At 44.8% G+C, this 24813-nt stretch overlaps 3 protein-coding genes across 9 annotated transcripts; 2 read left to right on the forward strand and 1 right to left on the reverse strand.

The window, feature by feature from the left end:
- The first annotated feature begins 236 nt into the window (after positions 1–236).
- LOC120713340 (peroxidase 40-like) lies at positions 237–1767 on the forward strand. Its single transcript, XM_039999322.1, has 3 exons — positions 237–571; positions 631–841; positions 968–1767. Exons 1-3 carry the CDS (start codon positions 237–239, stop codon positions 1571–1573), a joined length of 1152 nt encoding a protein of 383 aa, XP_039855256.1. The 3' UTR covers positions 1574–1767.
- Positions 1768–2077: 310 nt separating this feature from the next.
- LOC120639137 lies at positions 2078–7213 on the forward strand. The gene is made up of 4 exons (XM_039915165.1): positions 2078–2552; positions 5504–5787; positions 6222–6449; positions 6687–7213. Exons 1-4 carry the CDS (start codon positions 2078–2080, stop codon positions 7167–7169), a joined length of 1470 nt encoding a protein of 489 aa, XP_039771099.1. The 3' UTR covers positions 7170–7213.
- A 595-nt stretch (positions 7214–7808) lies between these two features.
- Positions 7809–23223, reverse strand: LOC120712063 (mediator of RNA polymerase II transcription subunit 14-like). Of its 7 annotated transcripts, none has more exons than XM_039997768.1 (9): positions 22934–23197; positions 22534–22808; positions 18871–19938; positions 18574–18671; positions 16635–16809; positions 15065–15806; positions 13982–14940; positions 9921–10966; positions 7809–9063 (listed from the first exon to the last, which is right to left on the reverse strand). In XM_039997768.1, the coding sequence occupies exons 2-9, from the start codon at positions 22780–22782 to the stop codon at positions 8274–8276; spliced, it is 5127 nt and encodes a 1708-aa protein (XP_039853702.1). In that variant the 5' UTR covers positions 22783–22808; positions 22934–23197; the 3' UTR covers positions 7809–8273. The 7 variants fall into 7 exon arrangements, with proteins under 7 accessions (XP_039853702.1, XP_039853701.1, XP_039853700.1 ...); XM_039997767.1 differs by having other exon boundaries at positions 22534–22814; XM_039997766.1 differs by having other exon boundaries at positions 22534–22814; positions 22929–23197.
- Between the last annotated feature and the right edge of the window lie 1590 nt (positions 23224–24813).

Below are 24813 nucleotides of genomic sequence, written 5' to 3' on the forward strand. Positions count from 1 at the left end.
ATCTGTGACCAGGTCACGGGTCACATTTTGTGTGCGCGCGCTAGCTATCCGCGTATATACAGCCTCAACCAACACAAGGACAAATTCAAGTCACGCAAAGCTCCGGAAAAAGTCAAACATCAGAGACCCCTCATCCATCTGTCTGTTTACATGATGATGCTCTCGTCGTTGGCCTATATAAATGTGGCCATGCACTGAATTGAACTCGATCACCTTTGCCTACCACAAAGACAACGATGGCGTACTCCACCACCACGGTGGCCATGCTGCTCGTGCTCGCAGCAGCAGTCGCCGCAGCTGCCTCCACCACCACCACCGGGTCCGCCGCCCACGTCAACACGTCGTGCGTCACGGGCAGCGTCGGCGCCACCGTGAGCATCGGCTACGGCGGGGCAAGGGCCAGCGCCGGCGCCGGCCTGTCCCTCGGTTCCGGTGTGTACCGGGCGACCTGTCCCCGCGCCGAGGAGATCGTCCGCGCGGGCGTCGAGAGGGCCGTCGCCGCCGACCCGCGCATGGCGGCGTCCCTCCTCCGCCTCCATTTCCACGACTGCTTCGTCAACGTGAGCTCCTGGCAGTCGCGTCGTCCGACCATTGTTTTGACACGTACTACGTGTCAATGTGATGATCGAGTTCGTTTCTGTTTCCTCAGGGCTGCGACGGCTCCGTGCTCCTGGACGACAAGCCGCCCTTCGTCGGCGAGAAGACGGCCGTGCCCAACGCCAACTCCATCAGGGGATTCGAAGTCATCGACGCCATCAAGGCCGAGCTGGAGCGAGAGTGCCCAGAGACAGTCTCCTGCGCCGACCTCCTCGCCATCGCCGCCCGTGACTCCGTCGTTGTGGTAATTGATGAGATCATCAGCACACACGTGCATACAATTATCATCCTATATAGATAACCTCTTCTCGAATCGAAATCACATGCGCCTCTTGATCAATGATCGCCGGTACGGCGGCGCATGATGCAGTCCGGCGGGCCGAGCTGGGAGGTAGAGGCCGGCCGGAAGGACAGCCACACCGCCAGCCTTCAGGGCGCCAACACCAACCTCCCGGCGCCGACGTCCGGCGTCGCCACCCTCGTGCAGAAGTTCACGAACGTCGGCCTCTCTGCCAAGGACATGGTCGCCCTCTCGGGCGCGCACACCATCGGGAAGGCACGGTGCACCTCGTTCGGCGCGCGCCTCTCCGGCGCCGGCGCCGTCGGGGCGGCGTCCAAGGACCTGACCTTCCTGCAGTCGCTGCAGCAGCTGTGCTCGGTGTCGGCGGGGTCCGCGCTGGCGCACCTGGACCTCGCCACCCCGGCCACCTTCGACAACCAGTACTACATCAACCTGCTCTCCGGCGACGGCCTCCTGCCGTCTGACCAGGCACTAGCGTCGTCGCCGGCAGGCGCTGTGCCCGGGACAGACGACGACGACGACGTCGCCAGCCTCGTCGCAGCCTACGCGTTCGACGCGCCCGTCTTCTTCCAGGACTTCGCCGAGTCCATGCTGCGTATGGGGAGGCTCGCGCCAGGCAGTGGCGGCGACGGCGAGGTCCGCGTCAACTGCCGGGTAGTGAACATCTTCAGCTAGATTCAGTGGTCAAGTGTGAATAATTTGGTGCAAGTGCGGCTTGCACCACCTATGCTATCTGCTAATTCTAAGTTTGTGTCGTTTCGCGGTTAGGTTTCAGCTTTAGGTTTCGCCCCCTGTATGTCACGTATGCCCGGCGCCATTGATGGCTCTCTACAATAATAACTGATATTGGGTAGGCCAATTTGAAATAATTTCAAAAAGGATTCTTTCCAGAAAGCATTTTAATCCGGCGGTCCAAGGACTGTACAAATCTTAAGCAAACAATTTTGATCACTTGGGTGAGATATAGCATTTTATCCCTCTCGGATGTTTTCTTTGGGACCCGGCCGACTCAAGTCGCCGTGCGCGCTGCGGTCCCCCCTCCCCTGCGCGAGCTCGTCTATCTCCACGCGCGCACGTTGTGCTACCCGGCCGGCGCCCGCCGCCATAAATAAACCGCGCGCGGCGGCCTGATTCAACGCACACCACCAACATTGTCGTCCCTCCCCTTTCTCGGTCGCCATGCATTCCCAGACGCCGGTGGCGAAGAGCAGGACAAGCCCGTGCCGGGGCCGCCCGACGCCGCCGGCGGCAGACCGGCACGGGCCGCCCACTACGCGACGCCCGCACGCTGTCGCTACCCCGCCGCCGCCATCGCCGCAGCTGCCCGCGCTGCCACCGAGCGCGCCGGCAGCCGCCGCGGACGCGGGTAACAGCGGCAACAAGGCCGCGGCCAAGAAGCGCGGCGTGCAGAAGCTCCTCAAGTCGGCGTTCAAACGCGGCGAGCATGCGCCGGGCGCGTCCTCTAGCTCCTCCGCCACCGCGTCGGGAGGCCACGCGGGTGAGGAGGCCTGCTTGGCGGCGGCGCAGGACCTCAGCCGGTCCTCGTCGTCGTCCGCCGGCGGAAGCAGCGGGAGTAAGGGCCGCAGGGGCGGGGCCGGAGACGACAGTTCCGCCGACGGCGACCGCTCCAGCCACGAGAGCTTCGAGCTCGAAGGTGCATTGCTCATCGCTCTCTCTCTCTCTCTCTCTCTCTCTCTCTCTCTCTCTCTCTCTCTCTCTCTCTCTCGTACAAGCATGCACGTTTCTACATTATATATGTGATGACAAAAATTGGTACAAACAGAAATACATGGTCGCGGAAGATAAAAAGTAAATTGAGCAAATCAGCTGCTTATAGGACCTGCATTTTCTTTTTCTACAATTGAAATATTTTGATAACTTTCGTGAAAACTGAGCCCTTATTATCCACGGATAGAGTAATTAGGATTATGCATGTTTGGAACAGCATTGGTCATACTCCATCCGTCCCAAATTAGTAGTTGTTTTGATTTTACTAAATACATAGTTTTTATATATTATGCATCTAGGAGTCAAAACAACTAATAATTTAGAATAGAGGGAGTACACAGGACGACTATCGGTTTGGAGTTGTATTAGAAAAAAATGTGAAATAGTGTTTCTCAGAGAAACTTAAAACTTTAGAGTGAGCTCTCTACTTACAAAAGACTGTGAAATTTCTATGTTTGGGGAAAAAAAATTAGTTTGTCCCAAGATTATTGATTATATAATTCCCAACACACATATAGAAAGTAGAATAATAGTTTTGAATTTGTCAAGCTTAGTGACACCATCGAAATATAAAACTCATGACATTATGAGTTGACCAACTTGGAATATATTGGGTTATCATTCTTTTTTTATCTGTTGTTTTCTAGATTAGAAATCATACTACCTTATTATTTGTATTGCCACCATCAATGTATCTAGTTGTAACATTGTAATGTTTATTTCTGCTGTCCTTGCTGGCATATACACGTAAGATGGGCACCATGATTAACAGTAGGCTGGAACACCAAGACAATTCTTTTCTCCAAGTAGGGATGTTCTTCAATCGATCTCAGTATCAATGAATATTTAATTCTCTTTTCAGATCCATTTGAATTTACTTGATTATACAATCCCTGATTTCAATGCAAGAGTATGAGAACTTAGCATTGACCGTAATGCCTGTTGAGCAAAAATAACAGAAAAAAAATATTCAGAACCCAATTCCTCTTCTGCCTCCAATTAACTAAAATGTAGATCAGCTTTGCAAGTGTAAACAGCTGGGCTGTATTTGTGGTCCAGTCTGCTTTGCATATTAGTGTGGAAATAATACAAACATATGTTCCTTTCAAGGGTTGTGCTATGTGATTTTCAGAAATAAAATTGTGCCAACAGAAATTAAGCTTAATTAGGTTCTTTTCTCCTTTGTGCACCACTAAATATGGTGCAACTGCTCTATGACATTTGTATGTGTTGACACCAACAGTATCACTAGCAAGAGCTTGGCAACAAACAATGTAAAGTATAGTGGAGAGGTATTGGTTAATACTATGATAGTACCATTTGGTTGTTATTAACAGAATCATGTTATTTCGGATACAATAAGTTCCAGCATATTTTTGACAATGCTATATATTTCTATACCTAACAAAAATATTACTCTACCAATAAAATTGCTAGGAAAATGTATTGTACTGCACATATCCCAAAATGGCAATTCTTTTATTGAAATTTAGATAATGTGTCACTTCAAGTATATAATATAGCTATAAACTAAAAAAAAGATAATGCGTCATTGAAATTTAGACCTTCTCACTGCACATATCCCAAAATAACATTCTTTTCATTTTTCTACTACTGGTACAAATGTTATGACAATATTATGGTTATGTAAAAAGACCACATACTTAGTGATGAAAATATTTACTTCGTTCAATTAATTGGAGGAGCATTTCCAGATACAGTACGGATATTATTTAGAAAACAGCACAAGCAGATCTGAATTTCGCAGTTAGCAACACATACAAGAGGAATAGCACAAATGTTTTATAATTGACATTGTCTTTTTCCTGAAGATTGCCAAAGGGCCTCTAGCTGAATTGGTTAGGAGAACCCAGCGGCACTCCTCAGGTCCTGGGTTCGACTCCCCGTGGGAGCGAATTTCAGGTTGAGGTTAAAAAAATCCCCTCGCTGTGTCTCCCTTCGAGGATGTCCCGGCCTGTGGTAACGGTGCGGCCCAGCCTTGGGGCTGTGGCAGTGGTCGCCGGCCCAGGTTACGGTTCAGGCCTTGGGTGAGGCCGGGATTCGGGGGTTTTCTCGGCCTGGCGTCGAGAGTTCTTCTCTGTATGACAATACCGTTGGGGCGGTCTTTCCCCAGCCGGCCGAGATTTTTTTTCTTTTTCCTGAAGATTTGTAGTGGACATTGTGTTGTGTGACAAATTCCATCGTGCATTGTGTTCTTGCCCCTCTACTTTGGCTGGCCTGCATTATGCTGATGGTTGCTCCTCAACTCCTTTGCCACCACCTTTTATTTGATGATTTCCCTGGAACAGAAAAAGAATAGTCACCCAATAGGCTCTAGTCTTCTGTTGGATCCCAACAGATTCATCGGGTGGATCACGAGCTCTCATGACTTCACATTTCCATGTATAAATATGAAACAGAAGAGGACCACCTGGAAATGCATAAATTGAGTTATGTGACCTTGAGAAGGTCAAAGAAACAGAGTTCAAGGCTGAATCATTCTAACTCAGCCAATGATCAGCAACTACTTTGACTGATATGATGCATTTTGTTCCTGGATCCAAAGATTGGATGATTAGCATTGTTTTCTCCAAATGGCATTTGTTTACATGTTAACACGTTTCCGGCCCATCTTGCAACTTGCAAACACCTTCTAACTTATAAGATTGCCATAGCATTGAGATCAAGTAGCCAATTAGTTGTATCATAATAAGCTGCATAAGTTCTTCAACTCTCCACAGTTGCAATATACTACTACTACTACCACCACCACTAGAAACCCTTCACACACCTGCATCTTTGTGCACATAGTTTCACCGTGCCATATAATCTTGCCTTGTCCCCTGACATCTATGCAATTCAACAATACTCCCAAAGGATCCAAGAACGCCAAGGTGGCGGCGGCTCTGCGCAATGCCAAGATCGGCTCCTCCTACGAGGCGTTCCTGTGGGAGAGGAAGATGGCTGACCTGCTGCCGGTGCGCAACTCGAGCAGTTTCCTCTCCCTGCTGCTTTTGCCACGGGCGGCCGACGAGTCACAGACCAGGTACCTCTGCCTGGAGGACACGCTAGCCAGGGCGGACGCCTGGCTCATGTCCTCCCAGAGCTCTGGTGTCCCCATTGTGCACAAGAACGTGCAGATTGAGCCACTGCTTACAAAGGTACGTCGGATAATGGAACACAATTTTGCCAGAAACTCTGCCAGATTTTTCCCCTTTTTTATCAAATATTTCACCCGCTAAGTATGGTGGATGAGGACCGGTTGCTGTTTTCAATCTGATAAAATTGATTTGAAACGGAAATAACTCTGAATTTATAGCACAAGTACATTAAAGAGCGTAATCAAACATTATCTAAACATGAGCTAAATAGGACATGATATGGTTTTCTTTTTTTCAAAAAAAAACAATGGCAAATAATGTATTACCAGCATGGCGCGTCTTTTGGATTCTCCAACGATTCTAGTCTCCTACGAGCGAACTATGACGGCTTCAGTAACATAAATGTTTTTAAACATGATAAAAAGCTTTATTCTAACAGTGATGAGTGTGGGCACCAAATTGAAAATGCTTTAATTATCCTTGATCTGCTCTAGATATCTGGAGACACTGCATTGTCAACGGTGAACATGGGATCCCTAGGCGACCTTGCAAACTTGGCCACCATGAGCCTCTATGGATTTGAGGACTACCACGGCGTGGACATCGGCGTCGTCAGAGCGCTTCGCCTCTGGTATGCTCCGGTGGCAGGGGAGCTGGCGCTAGAGATCAAGCTGCAACCAGGTGACACCAGGCTAGGATTCGCTATAAGTCGCACAGAAGAGGTGAAAACTCCCCATAATTACTCAGTTTCCAGATACGCTACTATCAATATCAGTTTAAATTCCTGCTGTAAGTAGTGTCTTAACCTTGCGTTGATCAAGAAAATAAGTCAGATAAAAAAGTTAGCACCTGTTCTTTAATTTGTCTTTAAGATTCTAAATTAAACTTCCGTGCAAGAGGTAAGCTGCTGTTCCCACGAGTACGTAGTCACAGGATGAAATACTTTACCGTGCAAGCAGGGCTTCATCTACGTCTCCTCTGTGGCCGACGAGAGCACGCCGGGGGTGGCGTCGACGCGCTCCGGCCTGCTGGAGCTCTACCGCCACGCGCGCCGGGCCTCCAGGCTCCTCGTCGTCTCGCGTGTCGGGCGGGAGAAGGTGCTCCCCTGGGCCGTCTCCGCCAGCGGCGACGTCCGGTGCGCCGACACCGTGTCGCTCAGCCAGCTGCTGTCGCTGCACCGCCACGCGCTGCGACCCGTCACGCTGGCCTTCCTCATGTGGGAGGACCTCAGCGTCGCCGCGCTCCTCAGGAGCACGGGCTCCAGCAGGCCATCGGCGGCGGCGGTCATGCTGCCCACGCAGGCTGCGGCCGGCGACAACAACGAAGCGTCCTCCGACGAGATCGCGTTCGACGGCGACGGACCGGAGATCGTGCTCAGCAAGGACTCTGACGATTGCTCCTTCAGGTTCCAGCACATCGGCCTCCCGGACAGCTGGCTGTGAACCCGTGAAGTGAATCGCCCGATCCTGTTTGGAATTGGAGATGCAAGCTCTTTGCTAGTTTTAACTCTTCGAACAATGGTCAGGAATAATATTGATTATCGAAATGGGATTGCTACCATCAGCCGGATGCTTGATTTGAATACCTACATGAAATATAATCAGTCTGACCTTGCGTTTTGATTAAAAAAAACTTGACCTGCGGGGGTAAGACCGCCCCCACTACATTATTTGAGAGGTAAAATGACATTCTCACAGCAGGCCAAGAAAACCCCCGAACCCCTGCCCCACCCGTACACGGGGGCCGTCGCCGTGTGAGTTAGGCCGGGCTCCACAGTGCTTTGGACATGGGACAAGCGAGGGAGTTTTTTTTCCTGTGCGAGCCGGGGATCGAACCCCCGACCTGGTGGTTTTCGCTGCCGCACTCCCACCAGCCGAGCTAGCGCTCGTTCGCCCTTGCGTTTTGATTAGAAAAACTGACACAAGAAGTTAAGACAATAGTACGACATCTGGTGTACACTTCCGCTGCCGCACTCCCACCAGCCGAGCCAGCGCTCGTTCGCCCTTGCGTTTTGATTAGAAAAACTGACACAAGTTAAGACAATAGTACGACATCTGGTGTACACTTCCCTCGCTTATCAGTTATCACACCATATATATCCTGGCTAAACCTTTATAAAGTGTACCAAGAACAACAGCAACCTTCTAAAGTACATATACATTCTTTTTTTTTTTGAGTTAAAGTACATATACATTCTGGTTCATGATCTCAACTCCACAAAACATATCCAGAGCCACATCTAACAGCACCCATGTCTCAGTTTGCCCCTTCCTACTAATCCCAGTTGCAAGGGGGCAGTGATGGCATCCTTTTAAAAATCAGTGATCACATTATTGACAGGTTAGGAAGTTAGTAATCTTTATGTACAAAAATGGTGACGTGCCTCAGGTGCAAGAGGCAGACATCATAATAGGCAGAAAATCTCTGTTACCTCACCAACCCCCCACCCCCACAATGTCGAGAACTTTGCATCTTTTCTGCACAATTCTACCAAACATATTCCCTCATCTGCCAGCAGTCACCCATGTACTAATGTCAAGATATATTCAACTGGCAGAAAGAGGGCCATTTCTTAGCTGTTGTAGTGAAAGTTGTAGTTGTTTATGGATCATCTCAGCCACCAGTCGCAATCTCCCCTGGCCTGTCTCTCCAGGTGCGGGAGACCCATTTGCAGACTCCATGGCCCTGACAACTGCTTGCTTGCATCTTTCCCAGTCTTCATACTGCAACCAGCAAGCTTTGCCCCCGTGGCTCCCCTCCATTGCAAGGAACATGACATGTCCATTGTCCCCAAAGTTGTACCTCAGTCTAACAGAAACACAATTCGGTAACCAAGCAGCTCCACCAATGTTTGTATGATGTTTAAGACCATGGTCCAGAACAAAAGTCAGGCCAAAATCCACAGAACGGTTGGCTCTGTCATGCTTAATGTTGCTCCTTGATGAAGATGAACTCTCAGCGTGGTCATTTGAATCTGATACATGGTGCTTCTCCAAACAGAGTTCAACCCGAACTCTCTGTGCACTAGCAATGTCCCCATGAGCCTGGGACTGACTTTTCTTCCATGCAATTAGACCTATGAATTCTCTAAGAACTGAAATGGGTAATGTAAGCAAAGCGATAAAAGAAGCAACCCTAGAAGCATCATATGGTTCACAGGCAACACGCCTGCTGAAATAGTCACATATTTCATTTATCTCAGATGTTGCTAGCTCTTCCTGAGCAGGACTCTGAGCTTGCTGCTGCTGTTTGTGTTGTTGATGGTGAAATCGTTTTACATTAAGAACTTGAAGAAGCAGTTGAGCTCGTTGAACACTAACTGCAAATACATAACCACTGCAACACAAGAACAAGAAGCAAACAGGATCAGAAGCAATACAATGATCGTTTAGAAATCTACAGGGTATTTTTTTTCCAAAACAAAAAGAAAAAAGGGGGAAGGGGCTGGTGCGGAATACAGGCCAAATCTTCAGTTGTGAGTATACAACCACATATTTCAGTATCCAGATCAAGCTGCAGTTCAACTAGGAAGCTGGAACTGCTTTCGGATTTGTGAGAATTAAATTTATTTCAATCTACAATGGTCACGGGAAACAAGAAAAAAATAATAATGCCAACCATATATATTCAGCTAATACTCCTTCCAGGCTCAAACAGATATTGTTTCGGAATATGTAGCCAAACGTCAAAATTTTTTACCACTAATAAACACAAAACAGTTGGGACTTGACCAACAAAAAATGGTATCAGGTGATTAGCCATGGAAAATTATTTCAAATTATTATGCTCTTACCAATTCTTACTAAGAAATAATTATAAAAAATAATATCACAGCATATACCAATGTCTTAAACGGCAAGCAAAAAAGAATAGAGGTAACAGAAGAACTACTGGAGAACACAAACATGGCATGCCTTAAAAGCGTAACACCTGCATACTTAAATACCATCAAGCATGCTCATATAAGACATGGCAATATCACACAAACCCAAAGATGAAAACAATACGAAAAATCTAAATGTATAAATATTCAGCACAAGGGAGTTCAAATATGCTGTGTTGTTCCTTTATTGGGTGCACGTGTAAACATTAAAAAACCCCATGGCATTTTTATTAGCATATTCAAAAGGAAGTTCCTGTAGTACGACTCAGAAGGTGAAACCACCAAGTGATATAAACAAATTACTTCTTACCCCACAAAAAAACGCAGTGCTGGCTGCTCCTGATCCAAATTTAAAAGAGCTCCTTCGTTCTCATTCAAAACTGACCCTAGTATTTCTTTCAGAAGTTCAGGAAACTGTGAGAACAACCATAGAACTCCAAGATATTTAAGGATGGCTCGTAACACCTTCTTAAGAGCAGCAAGAGGTACCCAGGCACCACCATAGCCACCATCATCCCCAAGACCAGTAAAAGCTGAGCTCAACTCACCCTTCACATGAACAGGAAGGTTTGTTCCAGGAGAAAGGTGTGCAGGGTGTCCTGCAATTCCTGAAGCAAACTTTGAAGAAGCCACCATGGCACTGCCTGCTCGAGTGAAACCCTGGTTCCCAACACTTGGAGTTGGCCTAGAAATAGCTACACCGTGAGCACCATGAAAGCGGTTCAGAGCAGGAGCTGATTGCTGACTTGCAGAAGCTGTATTGGCATTGGCCTTCAATTGTGCACCACTATGCCTGGCACTCATATAACTGGGTTCAAAAGCATTTAGACCCTGAGCAACATGCTCCATTATGAATGGTCGAAATTGTGGGCAAGGTAAAGACCCACCAACCGAAGGTCCAGCCTTTGGAGGGGTTGCTGGCTGTAGCCACACCTGATCTCCACTAAAGCAGCGTATGTCAACAGAGAAAATCTTGCGATATATAACACGTATCCAATATGGACCACGAAGCACAACAGTAACATCAAAAGGCAATGACGGACTAGGAACTAATCCAGGCCCGCCCTGCCCTGTAGCAGAAAGCATGGAACTCTGAAGATTGTGATTGTTAGGATGGGCTCCTGAAGGGCTCAGTGGGGCGCACACATTTTGCATAGTAGTTGATGATGAGTCATTCGCTGGTTGCCCCTGTGCCCGGAAGTTGTTTTGCTTTGGCAAAGAACTGTAACCAGAAGTTGTCACAGGCATTTTTGCAGGGCGAATTGCAATACTAAGGGCAAGCAAAGGTCCAGCTGTAAGCCTGATGCTGTCCAAGAATGATGCTACCTCACCCACATTCACGAAATCCTCCAAAAACTGCATCATGTAAACTCAGTTACAGAAACAACAAGATCTCAAGGAAGATCAATTCCTAGGCAGCAGCATAAGAGGTTCTGATGTATTAATAAACATGAAATGTCCAAATATAATCTGAACTTGTAATATAGAGAATGCTAGCTGGCAACCAAATTTTCCCTTTCGCTAGCCAACTGCTCATGAAACCAGGCTTTCTGCTGGCCAACAAAGAGTACGGCTTGTGCAGTAAAGTGTGCATCACAATTCTGCTTCTCTACCAAATGCTAACCAAATACATGGCGATCAGATGTCAACCAATACCACACGGCACTTAAACACAGAAAATATAAAATCCAACATAATTTCCATGTCAATCAAAATTCCGTTAACATAAAATTGATTCAATTGGGAATTCAATAATCATCAATTTACTGCAATTTGGATGAAATAAGCTGTTGTTCAGTAAGAACCTATAAAATGTTGCATATCTTCCAAATGCTCGCCAAACACAAGGCAATATAAATGTTGAACACCATACAGCACTAAACACAGAAGAACAAATGCATAATTCCCATGCCAGACTAACATCAGTTTGTCCAAAGTTTATTCAACTTTAATTCAATTAAATAATTAATTTACCATGAACTTGATTTCGCAAAAAGCTGTGGTTCAGTAAGATCCTATAATATGCATCAGAAAATATACTTAATGCAGTAACAGAATAAACTGCACCTTTCAGAACTACATTACTACCTCTGAAGACAGGCTCATTAAAATTGTTTATCACTATCTAGTTTAATAAATGAGCAGTCATCTTCATACACCAGTTGTGAAGGTCGTTTACTCATCCTTGAGTGAACAAGTTACTTAGAGCACCACTTTACGACAGGATGACTACCAAACAGAGGAAGGGACAGACAGCAAGCATGGCTTGAAAGAGACTTGGGTTTTAAACACTGTTGCCATAAATGGCCGTGTAGCCGTGTACACACCGTGTGCATGCTACTCGACAAGCTACTGTGCAGTTTAGGGCCTAAAAGGTGATTACACGGTCCAACCATTTACACGATAAAAAATAGGACTACATGGCCAACATGGTGTACAAAAAAGGCAAATACACGGCTTTACACGAGGAGTAAACCGTTTAAAACAACGTTTAGGCTATAGATAAGTACTCCCTCCATTCACTTTTGATAGCTATATTTCACCTTGACACAATGACCAAGGAAAATAACCTTACTTATCACATAATAAATGCAACACGGACTTTTTTGTTGGTCCTCCAATGCTTTAACTGGAAACTCCTCGTTACTAGTGTTATTTATTGCCACAGCTCATACCAATAGCAAATATAGCTACCAAAAGTGAATGGAGTATCAACTGTGCCTTATTTTTTAAACGGTATGATATTTGTCATTTGTAAATTGTGATTTGTCACGTAACATAAAGGTGATCAGTTGATAACATAAGCATATGATTACATATTTGGTCTATTTAACAGATAAGCTTGGTAATTTGTAATGTTTGGTTGATAAACTATTAGATTTTTTGAATTTCACTTGCATAAATATATTAATTTTATGTCTAACGTACAAACCGTATATCCAGTGTACACACCGGTTAGACGACGTGTACACGACCTGCTCGCTACTTGGGTGACCAAACGACTACCGTTTAGCGTTTAGGTGAACATTGGTTTTAAAGCAGGAAAAGGCATATATACAGGGATGAGAAACTTTGGAGATACTTTCTTACTTAATGTATACTCACTCCGATCCCTCATACAAGTCCATATGGAATTGGGACAATAATTAAGGTGAGGGATGCAATGACCCTATTGCCTATAAATCATTGCTAGAGCTAATAGAGGTGGCAAGTTTACTGCAATGATTAGTGCACATTTAACTAGGGGCAAATATGAACGGATAGCGCAAAAAGTTGCATTGTAGTTACTGTAAGATTGGGTATAATGCGTGGGATGTATTGCATTAATCCTCTAGGGAGAATATATAGGAGTACAAGGCTTGGTGGGCATGTAGCCTCTCTTAGAGATAAGGAGAATGCTTCGACTAGAGTAGCTCATGAAGACAATAGCCCCTTAGTGCCGAAGTAGCTGAGGTCGAGGTGGACGTGGTCAAAGCCGTGGAGGAGGGCGCGAGTCTGAGCGTCAACGAAGGCGCCCGAATACATAAAATCAGCAGCTTCTTGCCGATAGGTTCAGCAAGACGATGAGCCGACTGTGATGGTAGATGGTACAGCTAAAGAGCGCAACTGCATCTTCCTTCAGCAACATCAGCGTCAGTGTCCGCGAGAGTGCGGCAATAGGTGCGTACTTGGACCAAGAGCCAGCTTGACAAGGACCAACAGCATGGGTGGGAGGGAGGGAGGGAGCGAGGGAGGGAGGGAGGGAGGGAGGGAGAGAGAGAGAGAGAGAGAGAGAGGTCGAATCATCGTTGGGAGTCGATTCCTCGCAGATACAAAATGATTCGGTTCCACCTGCTAAGCCTTACTCCTCGAGTGTTTGCAGCTTTTAGAAGAGAAAGCCTGCTCTCTTATGCCTTGTTTCTTGGAGTGCAGGGGGACTTGAGCAAATGCTTATGTGGCTACTTTTCAGACAATGGTTCGACTCACTATTGGAGATGGCCTAAACTAACCATATCCGGAGTTATCTAATATACTCTAACAGTTACCATGGACATAAATTTGGAGCATTTGGGAGAAGGCTATATGGACTAACATTTGGGATCAGAGGGAGTACAAGGGCATTCCTTCTATAGGGAGAACTTGACTTGAACCCTAAGATTATTTAAACTTGGGAAACTTATATCTGCACATGGAATACGAATATATCAATGAACTGAACAGTGCTGCTGGTCTGCTGCAGTATCTAGCAGTGCCACTATGTAAAGAAGCATACTAAATAACTATACCAAACTATCAAGCAATGCATAATTACATACAGTACGCATATCCTGTAGCACTAAGCACGTATAAGAAAACCAAAACATGAGATCATAACATTAAGTATAGACAAACCTTCGTGTGTGGCCATAGTTGATCTGGAGAAACATGAATTGTGCAACCATCATTACCAGCCTCCCACTCAACAACAAAATGGACCATGGGTGCAGAAACATAACTGAACCACAAGCTCATCAAACCAACAGCTTCAATCCTGAAATTTTTTCTAATTTGTTCAGATAGTCTGTGTTTGCTACCTTTTCTTGTGGGGTGTAAGTTCGTCTCCGCAGATGTCACTTCTTCATCTCGCTTGTCATCAACTTTTATACCAATCAATCTCCGCATTCCACATGAAAATGCACGGGTATTTGAAAGTCGTTGTAAATCTGAGACAAGCCTGTGGACACTAGCTGCCTCAATAGTGTGATAAGTCAAAACAACCCCATCATCATCAAAAGTGATATGTGAATCTATTTCGGAAGTGTTCGCTATACGAACACCAATACCCCATTCAGTGGTAGTGCTGCCTCCATAGACTTTCAAGAGTGAACCATAATATGGATCAGTGATCCTAACATCCCAAGACATACGCCCAGTTTCACCTAGGCGTAAGCATACATGTTTCCATGAATCCTCTTTAAGAAAGGGTAACCGCAACCAAAGATTAGAGGATGGTGTCCCCAGCTCTGCTTCTTCTGCATATGGGATGCCAAGAGAATCCATCTGAGTAGTTAGTTGAGCATACTTGATACAAAGTGAACAGTGCTTTATGGCATGACGAAGTACAGAAGTATAAACAGCTGACGTAACACAATGATTTTCTTCTGTAAATATATTTCCATATGTTAAGGGTTTTCCAGATGAATATTCCATAGAAAGAGCGCCATCCTTCATAATCTCTGACGATTTTCTTCGTTTTCTTGGTCCATCGCTTATTCTAGACTGCTGTAATGATGGGATATTCAATAAAATATCCGAAAGAGATCGTTTTCTGGAAGGCCCTCCAAGTTTTGTAGTGGAGATATTTCCCAAAACTGTGAAGTGTAAGAGTGTGACAAAAAAGAGTGGTAGCTTGTTAAAAATCATTATATACAGACACTTATTTGGATATCAAAGCATAAAAACTCAAGTTACTTAACAGGAAAGTGGAAAAAGTACCTCCTTGGCCATCTGAAGAAACAAGTTGAAGAGATTTACTTCTATGGGAAATATCATGGCCTCTTAAAGATCTCAATGAGCTAAGGCCATGACCAGACTTACAGTCTGATGGCATGGGTAAAATTCTGGCAGGGCCTGAACTGCTACTCAGCAGATCACTGTTCAAGCTTACATCATGTGTAACTTCAGAAGTATTAATGTCTGAATCAATAGAGTTTCCGAGCTCAGGCAGGTAAGCTGTGCCACTGAGTCTCCCAGGACCAACTTGAAAAGAACTTAAGTGTCTAGAGGGCAAACTAGAAGGCAGCAAATGCTGATTTTCTATGGTTGAAGAACATGTATTGTGCCCAAATACTTCATCAACAAGAGAAGAAAAAGAAGACGATAATGAAGGTGTTAAGGGCAGAAGCTTCTCATTTCCACTTGGCCTAAGTGATCCACCTTCAATATCTTGTAGCGCTTTCCCAGTATCAAATAAGTTCACAATATACTCATCTTCGCCTATTTGCATACGGCTAATGTCAATCCTATTAAACCTGATTACCTGGTTGGTATCAGCATTAGAGCTGTTACTTTCATCAGACCGTGTCTCAAGCAAATGAAAAACAGGCCTAAGGTTATTATCAAGTTGTATCAAGAAATAATAAGCATTTGCACACTGAGGAAATCCCATGACAATAAAATCTGAACCATATAAGACTGACTTTGGAATCTTCAGAGTAACTTGGGACTGAGAGAAAACCTGAAATAGCAGGAAACTAAGAATTTAGCATATAGATTCATATTAAGATATCAAAAAACTGAAATGATCCAACAAGGTGGTTAGTTGTTTTCATTGAAGAAACAATTGAATGGCAACATATAGCACATAAAAGTTTGCAAGGTACAAATTGTTGGAGGCATTTACGGGATAAATATAGTGATGAGGACATTAACTGTTTTCAAGCTGATAAGATAAGAAAAATGGTGGTACCGAAATTACTTAGTAAACGCATGAGATATTCACCAGTAAAGCATCAAAGTTTTACATCAAATGGTTCTGAAAGAGGGTAATATTTTTCTTTAACTTATTTATCCTTTATGAGTGTGCCCATATACAAACATGCCCACTGATCTCAGATTAGTTCACAATAGGTTCACCTATGATGATTACCTGTTAATGTAATAAGGCATATCAATGATAGATTGTTATCAGATACTATTTTACTTTCATCAAGTACACGCTATTGAATCAGTACACCATAAGAAACTTGAAAGTTCCTCATGCCAAAGATCATAAGCTACAAAGTTCCAAGAAAATGATATAACTGGTGAGATCAGATTCCAAAATAAGCACGGCAGTCCAAAACAAGTATGGCTTAGCTTTAGCAGGCAGTTTACTAGGAAAGATAAAATTTCCATTTCAGTCTCGAGATGATTCAGAAGAGGATTACAAAAACCATCATCCACATAATTCGCTACAACATCATTATGACAATAAGCTTAGAGCTGATAAATAAACACAAGAAAGCATGTTAGAATACAGATATATATGGGAAACAAAATACAGGGAGTATATTACAATGACAACCTTAAGACCCAGAAACCTTCCAGTTGCAGCAAATAAGTGGAGGATGCTCTTGCTCCTTAAGTTCACAAAAATCTCATTTGCTGTTAGACTCCCTTTGTTTAGAGTTTCTTCAGATTCTAACAGCAAAGAAGGTAGCAAGATGTTTTTCGATGATTGAAGGAGGAGGCGACCACTCCTATGGTGGAGAGAAATAAGAAAACAAAATTAGTCAGTAAAGGTCATGACTGAGAAAGAATACAGAAATAGGTAAGAAATTTATCTTAAATATGTAGTGTGTTCCATTATACAGGGACTAGATTCTTATGCATACATATAAAGTTCTCAAATAAAAGGAAGTGGAATTTGTCTTCAGGCTTCCTACGAGTCCAGGTAGTGCCTGGGATGCCATCCAGATACGTTAATAACCATCATTATGGCAGTGCAGTACAAATATTTATGATATAGATACTTTTAGACAATACTCTTGTATTTTTGTGAAACTGCCAGATGTGTAACATGTTAAAAGCTTGGAATGTGTAGAACTCGATCCAGTTGGATATAAAAACTAACTAAATCATAACACTAAGAACCATAGCCAACAATTGGACATGAGCATGCAACAAAAATCCGCAGGATGGTCTCATGATGGACAACTCCATCAAGCCACCAAGGATGGATTGACTCCTAAAACCAAGCACACCAAAGAGGTCTTCCATATACATCATTTAATCATTGACCTCCTATTTTGCAAAATAATTATATATACTAAGCTCTGGGCACATCTGCCATGGTGAACAGGATCTCTTCAAAACTACTCATTTTGGGCATATTTGGTTACATGGCTAGCTCAAGTGAGTAATAGTTTTAGTAACTATTGAACTTTTTCTACAGAATATCTAGTCATTCATCGCTTAACGCAAAAAAACTAAACAACTAACTTTGCTGTTGTCATTTTCTAGAGCTATTGCATATCTGGGCTAGTTTATGCTTATCCTTGCCTAAAAGGCAAAGTGAATAAGGAATCCAAGCATATCTGTAGTGTCTACATGTAGGAAGAAATCATTGTCCCTGATCAAACAATTTGAATCTGACAACCACCATAAAAGAAGTTACAGACTGATCATATGGAAATGCTATCATTAGACCATTCAGTAAAAAAATGTTTACGCAATAGTCAAAGGGTTTACTATACCATACCAAGCCATTTTTTCCTTCCCCAAATCAAAATTTTTTCTAGCCCTCAGATCAAGATCCGAGGGTCACAAGATCATCTTCTTCCTTCAGCTACTCCTCCCGAGCTGCTCACTGATGAGCATGTCCTCCGTGTCGTGCCCCCACCACACCGTCCAGCTCCCTTCTGCTCCCGTCTCCAGCGGCTCCCTGCCGCCAGATCAACCACCACCTTCCACGAACACACTAACCGTGCTTCGCCAGGATGTCACCTCGATGCCCCCACCGTACCTCCTCCATCACCCCAGCTGGCAGTACCCTCACCGCCTTGTCACCCCACCCACAATCCCCTCCACTGCAGGGCTGGTCTTCTGGCCTGGTCCTTCCTTTACCCCCAGGGATGGAGCAAGCTTCGTGAGAGTCTCAAACCCCCCCCCCCCCCAACGAGCAAACCCTAACCCTAGCAGCTCAAAGGAAAAGCTTCCTATCACCAGAGACAAAAGAGATAGGTCGAGGTTGTTGGAGATGGATAAAGAGACAGGTGGGGGAGGGTGTGAATACAAAAATCAAGTGTGGGGAGAGGATAAAAATACCTGATTGGCATATAGCAAACCCGTATGCCAATTGCTTGTAATAAACTAATAGATTACTTAAAAATGATGGTCAAAGTCTTTAATTACATATTAAGAACTACAGCTGTGCAATTAGCTTTTATTATAAAAAAATCACAGCATATACCATGTGGAATGTGAGGTAAGGAAACTAACAATGTAACAAATAAATAACAGACCTGATATTTATTCCCAGGTGAATATACGATTCTCCAAATGCCCTAACCTGAAGTACTTCATTTGTACACGAATTTTGAAAGCTCTTTCCATCCACTTTCTGCATGAGCATGATATATGGACATCATTAAGGCAACAAAAATTACAGTGAAACGAGGCAGTACTACCCGGAAGCAAAAGTGTAACAGCCAACCTATCTAGAAGTCCAGCTAAAAGAATGTAAGAAGGTAAAGAGTAAGGATTTCATCTTATGAGTAAGTCAACCACAAACAGAAGGTAATTGCGCTAAAGACTCATACCTTCCCTAAGCCATCTTCATTAACTTCTCTTTTCAGGACAACATCAGTAGGTGATTGCAAAAGTTGAACATTTTTGCTCAACTCCCTTTGAATTTCCAGAAGACGAGTGTGTCTATTGCAAGCAATTGCTTTCAAAATAAGTGCTTCAATGTCAATGAAGCTCAGATCAATAGAAAGATCAGCCTCTTTGTCAGTAAGAGGATCCAGTATAAATGAGCTGTGCAGACAATTTATCAGCATATCCTTCCCTACCTCAATACTGATAAATGGAGATAAAGCAGGTTCTGCTGAGCCACTACTGTTTTCATCTAGCCAGTAATTCAACTTCAAACCAGGTATCCTAAAACCACTAAGATCAAGATCCCCATCTTGCCCAAGCTGCAGTGGAGCATTCCCACCTTGTGCTGCACTACTATCTGAGATAAGTTCAGATTTTATTGCATCTTTCCATCTACCCTGACGTAGAATATTAGCCTGCCTAATCACAGTATCCATGACAAGAGAGATGCACAATTCATGTAGTACAGTATACAAAATCATGAAGGGATTGTCTGTGTTAGCCATTCTCCGCTCAATATCATCACCCAAAGCATATCTTCTTGTCTCTTCAAGCTTAATAGGTCCAGTCTTTTCACCAACAAGCAACTCCATGTGCAATAACCTCCAAAGTGAGAAATGTCCACGGTAACCCAATGTAAGAAGAACTTGAAACTCTCCATCTACACGTAGATTGGCTATCCCATCAGTCACTGAAACCTCAGATATTTCTTTAGGAACTGAGGTTTCAAGTAATTTTGCCCGTACAAGGGCGTTTAATTTCTTCAAAGTAGGCCTTCGTTCATCTTGAAAAAGCGTACTCTGGGTACCTATTTCTTCTATGCATTTTGGTAATCTCCTGTAACTCCCTGTACGTAGGACTTCTGTAGCAAATGGAACATCAAAAATGGGAGCATGGTCCTGCTGCAGTCCATCATGCATAAAGAACAGCGAGTCTGCTGTTTGGGTGAAGCACATTTCATGGTTAGAGAGCGTTGATGCTAGTTGTCGGCAGTAATTAACCAGAGGAACCTGAAAAGATCCAAATCAAATACCTCAATCAAGGGAAGAAAGCACAGTATCTTCTCTGGCAAAAGAACAAAGGAGAAAAGCCCTAAATAACTAAACATTCTTCTTAGTAGTGCCTCTGTTTTCTCTAATCATGCAAGGAAAAAAAGATACACGACCAAACTAATGCAGAAAACAAGTTATCCCACAAAATAGGTTGTACTGGTTTTAATAAAACCGAATATTTGACTTTTAGCAAAAACCACTTTAAGTAATCTGGCTTCTGTCTCATCTAGTTATTAGCTTGTCCGTAAATCCTGTTTAAATAAATTTATTTTAATGAAAACATGAGAACCAAAGAACCCTTAGGTATTTTAACAGTGGAAGACATATACTGCATCTTGCTCCCCTGTTTGTCCCAGCTTCAGATTGTGGATTTTAGCTTTTACAATCACAAGCTCAAACAAACATGCAGCTTCTTACCTTGGATTGTAACAATCTGGTATGTTGGTTATTACAATCCAAGAATCTACTCCCCACCAACTTATGGATTGTTATTATCTACAAGTTGCTTTTCACAATCTATAAGCTGAAATAAGCAGGGCCTAAACCAGCTTTTCAATATGAAATGGAAACATTTGATGTGCAAGTTTCAAATATTTGCCATCAGGGTGCTGTTACATTAAAAACCTACAAAAAAGATCAATCAACTAGAAAATGAGTCATCAAACGCTACATGATATGTCAACATGCAGCATTAAACTGTGAACAAAAATCATGCATACAGAACCTTGATAAAATTGCACACTATCCACAGCCGAAACAAACAGGGTTTCAGCATAGGTAAAATCATTTGCTACAAAAGCTTCCGTGATCTGGTATGTCAGTGAGGTCTGTAAACACAAAAATTTTGGTATAACTTGCCATCATAAAAGGCCAAATCCAAAATATGCCATCCATTTTGCAAACCTTACCCTTATTTGCCATTGATCGATCAAGCTGTAACAGAGACACGAAACCCCTGCCTTCTTCTCCTTTGTTCCTCTTGTTTTCTCTTTCCCATGCATGAATTGGAAGGAACCAAGAAGAGGCTGCTGCAATGCGTGCATGTCCTCTATCTCATGTGCCTTGACTAAGCAAGAGCATGTCCTTATTTGCAATTGGAAGGTTTAAAATCCAATATGGCAACAGGTGGGCTGGGAGGCTTAGCGTGGAAGGGAAAGGGGATGGGTTATGCAGCTGCCAGGAAGCGTGGTGGCAGGTGGCAAGAACACCAAACTGTAGACACGTTCGTATGTCCCTTTTGTAAGCAAAGGGTTTAATTCTGTAGCAACACATAAAAAAAAACCTCTTCTTCCGCAAAGTAACAGCAAAAGGTTAGCCCATCATAGTGAGCAAAGGAAGCTAAAAATTGAACACAGCAACCACTTGAAAATAATGCTTCATATAAGATGCAAAGGAAATCTAAAACCACCATATCATAATCTTTCCATGCAACATGCACAGATGAATGAATAAACCTACAAAACCAGAAGACTATGCACAGTTACAGAAGGGGCAGAACCAAAAATGAGATATGGCTCAAGCTTGGGAAAATACATCAATGTGTTTGTCTCTTTTTTTTATTTTTGAAAAGAGCTTCCATGGGCTTTTGGTTCTAGGACCAGGGCTTAAGACCTGCCGCTGCATACACTGGATAGCAACCACCTAACCATCTATCATATCAGTAAACAGGATAACGCTAGATACAGCCCTATGGCTATATCCGCCCCACCCACCACCCACACCCGATTTGAAAATAAGACTTGGATATTTTACAGGGAACCTTCAAGATCCAAAATTGAGCATTGCTTGATTTTAAATAATCATCTTCATAACTAGAAATGAAGTTACGATATTGTGGTCCAACATGAATCCAACTGTGTCACTTTTTCATGCTCATGGGATATATTATTGAAAAGGTTACTGTTAAAAGTTACAAAGTTTGGCGAAACAAATGTGGTCAGATTCTCAAATTTGAATGGAGGGGATATTCTGTGGAAGAAGTAGTTCAGTATATGTTTCTCTTTTTTATTATTTTTCAAAGAGTTTCCATTAGCGTTTGATTCTAGGCCCAGGGTATTTTACAGGGAGCCTTGACCTGAAATTGAGCATTGGTTAATTTTACATAATCATGGTCACAACTAGCAATGAAGCAATGATATTGTGGTCTAACATGAATCCAATTGTGACACATTGGCATGCTCATGGGATACATTATTGAAGGGGTTGCTGTTAAAAGTTCGACAAAAGAAACGTGTGTGGAGGCTCAAATTTGAAGGGAGTGGGTAGTTCGTGGAAGATGTGGTTCAGTATGTTGCATGACTCCAGATGTTGCAAATATTTCTTTCTTGATCCAACTATATTCTAGAGCCATCAGCCATGTTGCCTTCACTATAATAATGCATACAACAGACTGGAAAGCCAGAAGGACTAAGCAAGCCTAAATAGTTATTGCGCTAGTGACACCAAGATCCCGATGGTTCACTGAAGCCTTCAAAACTGAAAACTGCATCTCTAATTGAACGGTAAGGAGTACAATTAACTTGCAGGAAGATGGAATAATTGACTGGGGCTGACCTGCTGACACCACTTGGCGAGAACATGGAGCCGGAGCATGCGCTGCCGCGTGCGGTCGACGAACTTGAGCAGGTCGATCTTCTTCTCGGTGTCGGACCTCAGCCGCACGCCCTCCTTCCCCTGGGCCTCCGCCTCCGCCTCGGCCCGCGACCTCTCCACGAGCTCCCGCAGCGCTAGGTACGACTCCTCGGCCGCGAGGCGCACCATCGCGCCCAGCTCCACCGTCTGCTGCCCCAGCTCCGCCGCCATCGACGGCCCCTCTCAGCTGAAGCTCCCTGCGCCTATCAGCACGCCAGCACGAGTCCAGCTAGACAGATTAGAGCGTCCTTCCTGGAGCTGAAGATTCGGGTTCTGCGGACCGGAGGGAGCGGCCCATCCAGGCAGGCTAGGGCTACCTCACCGACGAGGAGACGGAGGGAGGAATCAGTCCAAGCTCGGACGGATCTCCGCTCCGTGGCGGTGAAGGATTGAAGCGAGGACGACGGGCACTGCGGGACGAGGTGGGGAGGTGGAACGGCGGCTGAAGGATCGGTGCGACGGTGCCTGATCTGGAGGCGGCGTCCGGCGACGGACTGACGGAGGTGTGGGAGAGCTTCGCGGTCGCAGGGAGAGTTTGGGCCTTTGGGAGAGTGGCAGCGCGTTTCGCCGGAGCCACCTTTGGAAGGAGTAAAAAAAATTTCGCAAAAAGAAACAGCAATTTTTCATTTACAGTGTGTGTGTGTATATACCACACGAACGTTGGACTTTTAGAATCCACGAACGTTACTTTCTTCCCTCAAATATGCACACACACAGGCCATCTCCACGCACCATCTGATCACCGCTGCTGATCTGGGCAAGGGTTAACACATAGGGTTTGATTGGTTTCATGTAAGCATGCTCGGCTTGACCCGTGGAATGAAATGTTCATATCATATCATTGGTTGCCTGGAATGAAATGTTCATATCATATCATTGGTGGATTGAGATTCAGCGACTGAGCACTGTAGCGGTGACTTACCATCACTTGAGAGCCGTCCATTTCGTGATCGACGGTGAGATTTGTGTGAACAGTATCCATGCTACAGTATCAAACAGTATCCGTGCTACAGTGTTTTTGATGTATGCTACTGTGCCATCGCTACACCGATTATTTTGTCCTGCGGCGCAAGTCTCAACGGTCACTGAATCTCGATCCATCATTGGTTGCCTGAATCAGGCCCTGTTTGGAGGGAGCTTGAACTTCTCCAAAAGCTCTACTTGGAAAAGCTCAAGTTGATTCTCTAGGAAGCTGTTTTTCACAGAAGCTAACAAGGCTTGTTTGGGGGAGATTGTGGGTGTCGGCCGTCACTGAGGGCGCACGGCGCGAGGGAGGAGCTGCGACAGATGGCGGCTCGGCGCAGACGCCATCCGCCCGCAGTCCTGCCCCCGCATCGCGTGAGCCCGTCCACCCCAGCGTGCAGCCCCGCCTCCACCGCCTCGGCACCCGTCGGCCGCGCCGGCCGCCGGCGGATCCCGCAGGCCGCCGCGGGCGCCTGCAGCCCGCCTCCACCGCCTCGGCCCTCGGCGCCCACCGGTCGCTGAAAGCATCTAGGCCCCTAATTCGAGTTTTGGTAATTAATGACAACGGTTTGTGGATTAACGATTTCATTTGAGATAATGAGCATAGGTTGATCCACGGATGAAAGAGATTTGGTTGTGAACGTGTGGAGTTTGGAGATGATATGCAAAGATCGGGCTCAAGGCAAAGGTATCAAATAGGGCTTTTGCATTTTACCGGTCACAAGGCGCTTAGTGGATGAAAAGTGACCGGATTTGTTGGATAGATAGCCGTACTATCAAGAGAGGTCGTATACTCGTGTTTGACGGGTCTTTAGTGCAATTTTGCTCAGAATGTCTAGTTGCATGCATGAGGGCTAACGGCGTTTTGAAAATGTTTGAAAAAGATCAAGTTTGTGAGTTGACTGCACAAGTGCGGACAGTCCGCCTCTGTGGCGCGGATGGTCCGCACCCGTACCAGAGAGCCTGTTGAACTCGAGTGGGAATTTAAATTGGCTGGCGGACAGTCCGGCCCAGGTGGGAGGACGGTCCGCCGCTCTAACTCAAAATGTACCAGATATGGTGTTTTCTCTGGTTGAGGCGATGATCTGTGCGGCGGACGGTCCGCCCCTGGGGTGCGGACGGTCCGCCGGCTATTTGACAATTTGTACCAGAGACATTGTTGTCTCTGGTGGATTTCAAGGATGAACGGCGGACGGTCCGCCCCTGGGGCGCGGACGGTCCGCTTGATAATTTTAAAGT

The sequence above is a fragment of the Panicum virgatum genome, chromosome 6K (genome assembly GCF_016808335.1).
Source record: "Panicum virgatum strain AP13 chromosome 6K, P.virgatum_v5, whole genome shotgun sequence".
Classification (NCBI taxonomy): domain Eukaryota; kingdom Viridiplantae; phylum Streptophyta; class Magnoliopsida; order Poales; family Poaceae; genus Panicum; species Panicum virgatum.

Excerpts from the sequence above, each read along its gene's own strand:
- LOC120712063 (XM_039997768.1), bottom strand. The coding sequence starts at position 22,782 with ATGGCGGCGGAGCTGGGGCAGCAGACGGTGGAGCTGGGCGCGATGGTG. Across the intron at positions 19,939-22,533 it reads TCGCCAAGTGGTGTCAGCAG|GTTCCTCTGGTTAATTACTG; the intron begins GTCAGCCCCAGT and ends GGATCTTTTCAG. Across the intron at positions 16,810-18,573 it reads CACCTGGGAATAAATATCAG|GAGTGGTCGCCTCCTCCTTC; the intron begins GTCTGTTATTTA and ends TCTCCACCATAG.
- LOC120713340 (XM_039999322.1), top strand. The coding sequence starts at position 237 with ATGGCGTACTCCACCACCACGGTGGCCATGCTGCTCGTGCTCGCAGCA. Across the intron at positions 572-630 it reads TTCGTCAACGTGAGCTCCTG|TTCGTTTCTGTTTCCTCAGG; the intron begins GCAGTCGCGTCG and ends GTGATGATCGAG. Across the intron at positions 842-967 it reads CCCGTGACTCCGTCGTTGTG|TCCGGCGGGCCGAGCTGGGA; the intron begins GTAATTGATGAG and ends CGCATGATGCAG.
- LOC120639137 (XM_039915165.1), top strand. The coding sequence starts at position 2,078 with ATGCATTCCCAGACGCCGGTGGCGAAGAGCAGGACAAGCCCGTGCCGG. Across the intron at positions 5,788-6,221 it reads TTGAGCCACTGCTTACAAAG|ATATCTGGAGACACTGCATT; the intron begins GTACGTCGGATA and ends GATCTGCTCTAG. Across the intron at positions 6,450-6,686 it reads CTATAAGTCGCACAGAAGAG|GGCTTCATCTACGTCTCCTC; the intron begins GTGAAAACTCCC and ends CCGTGCAAGCAG.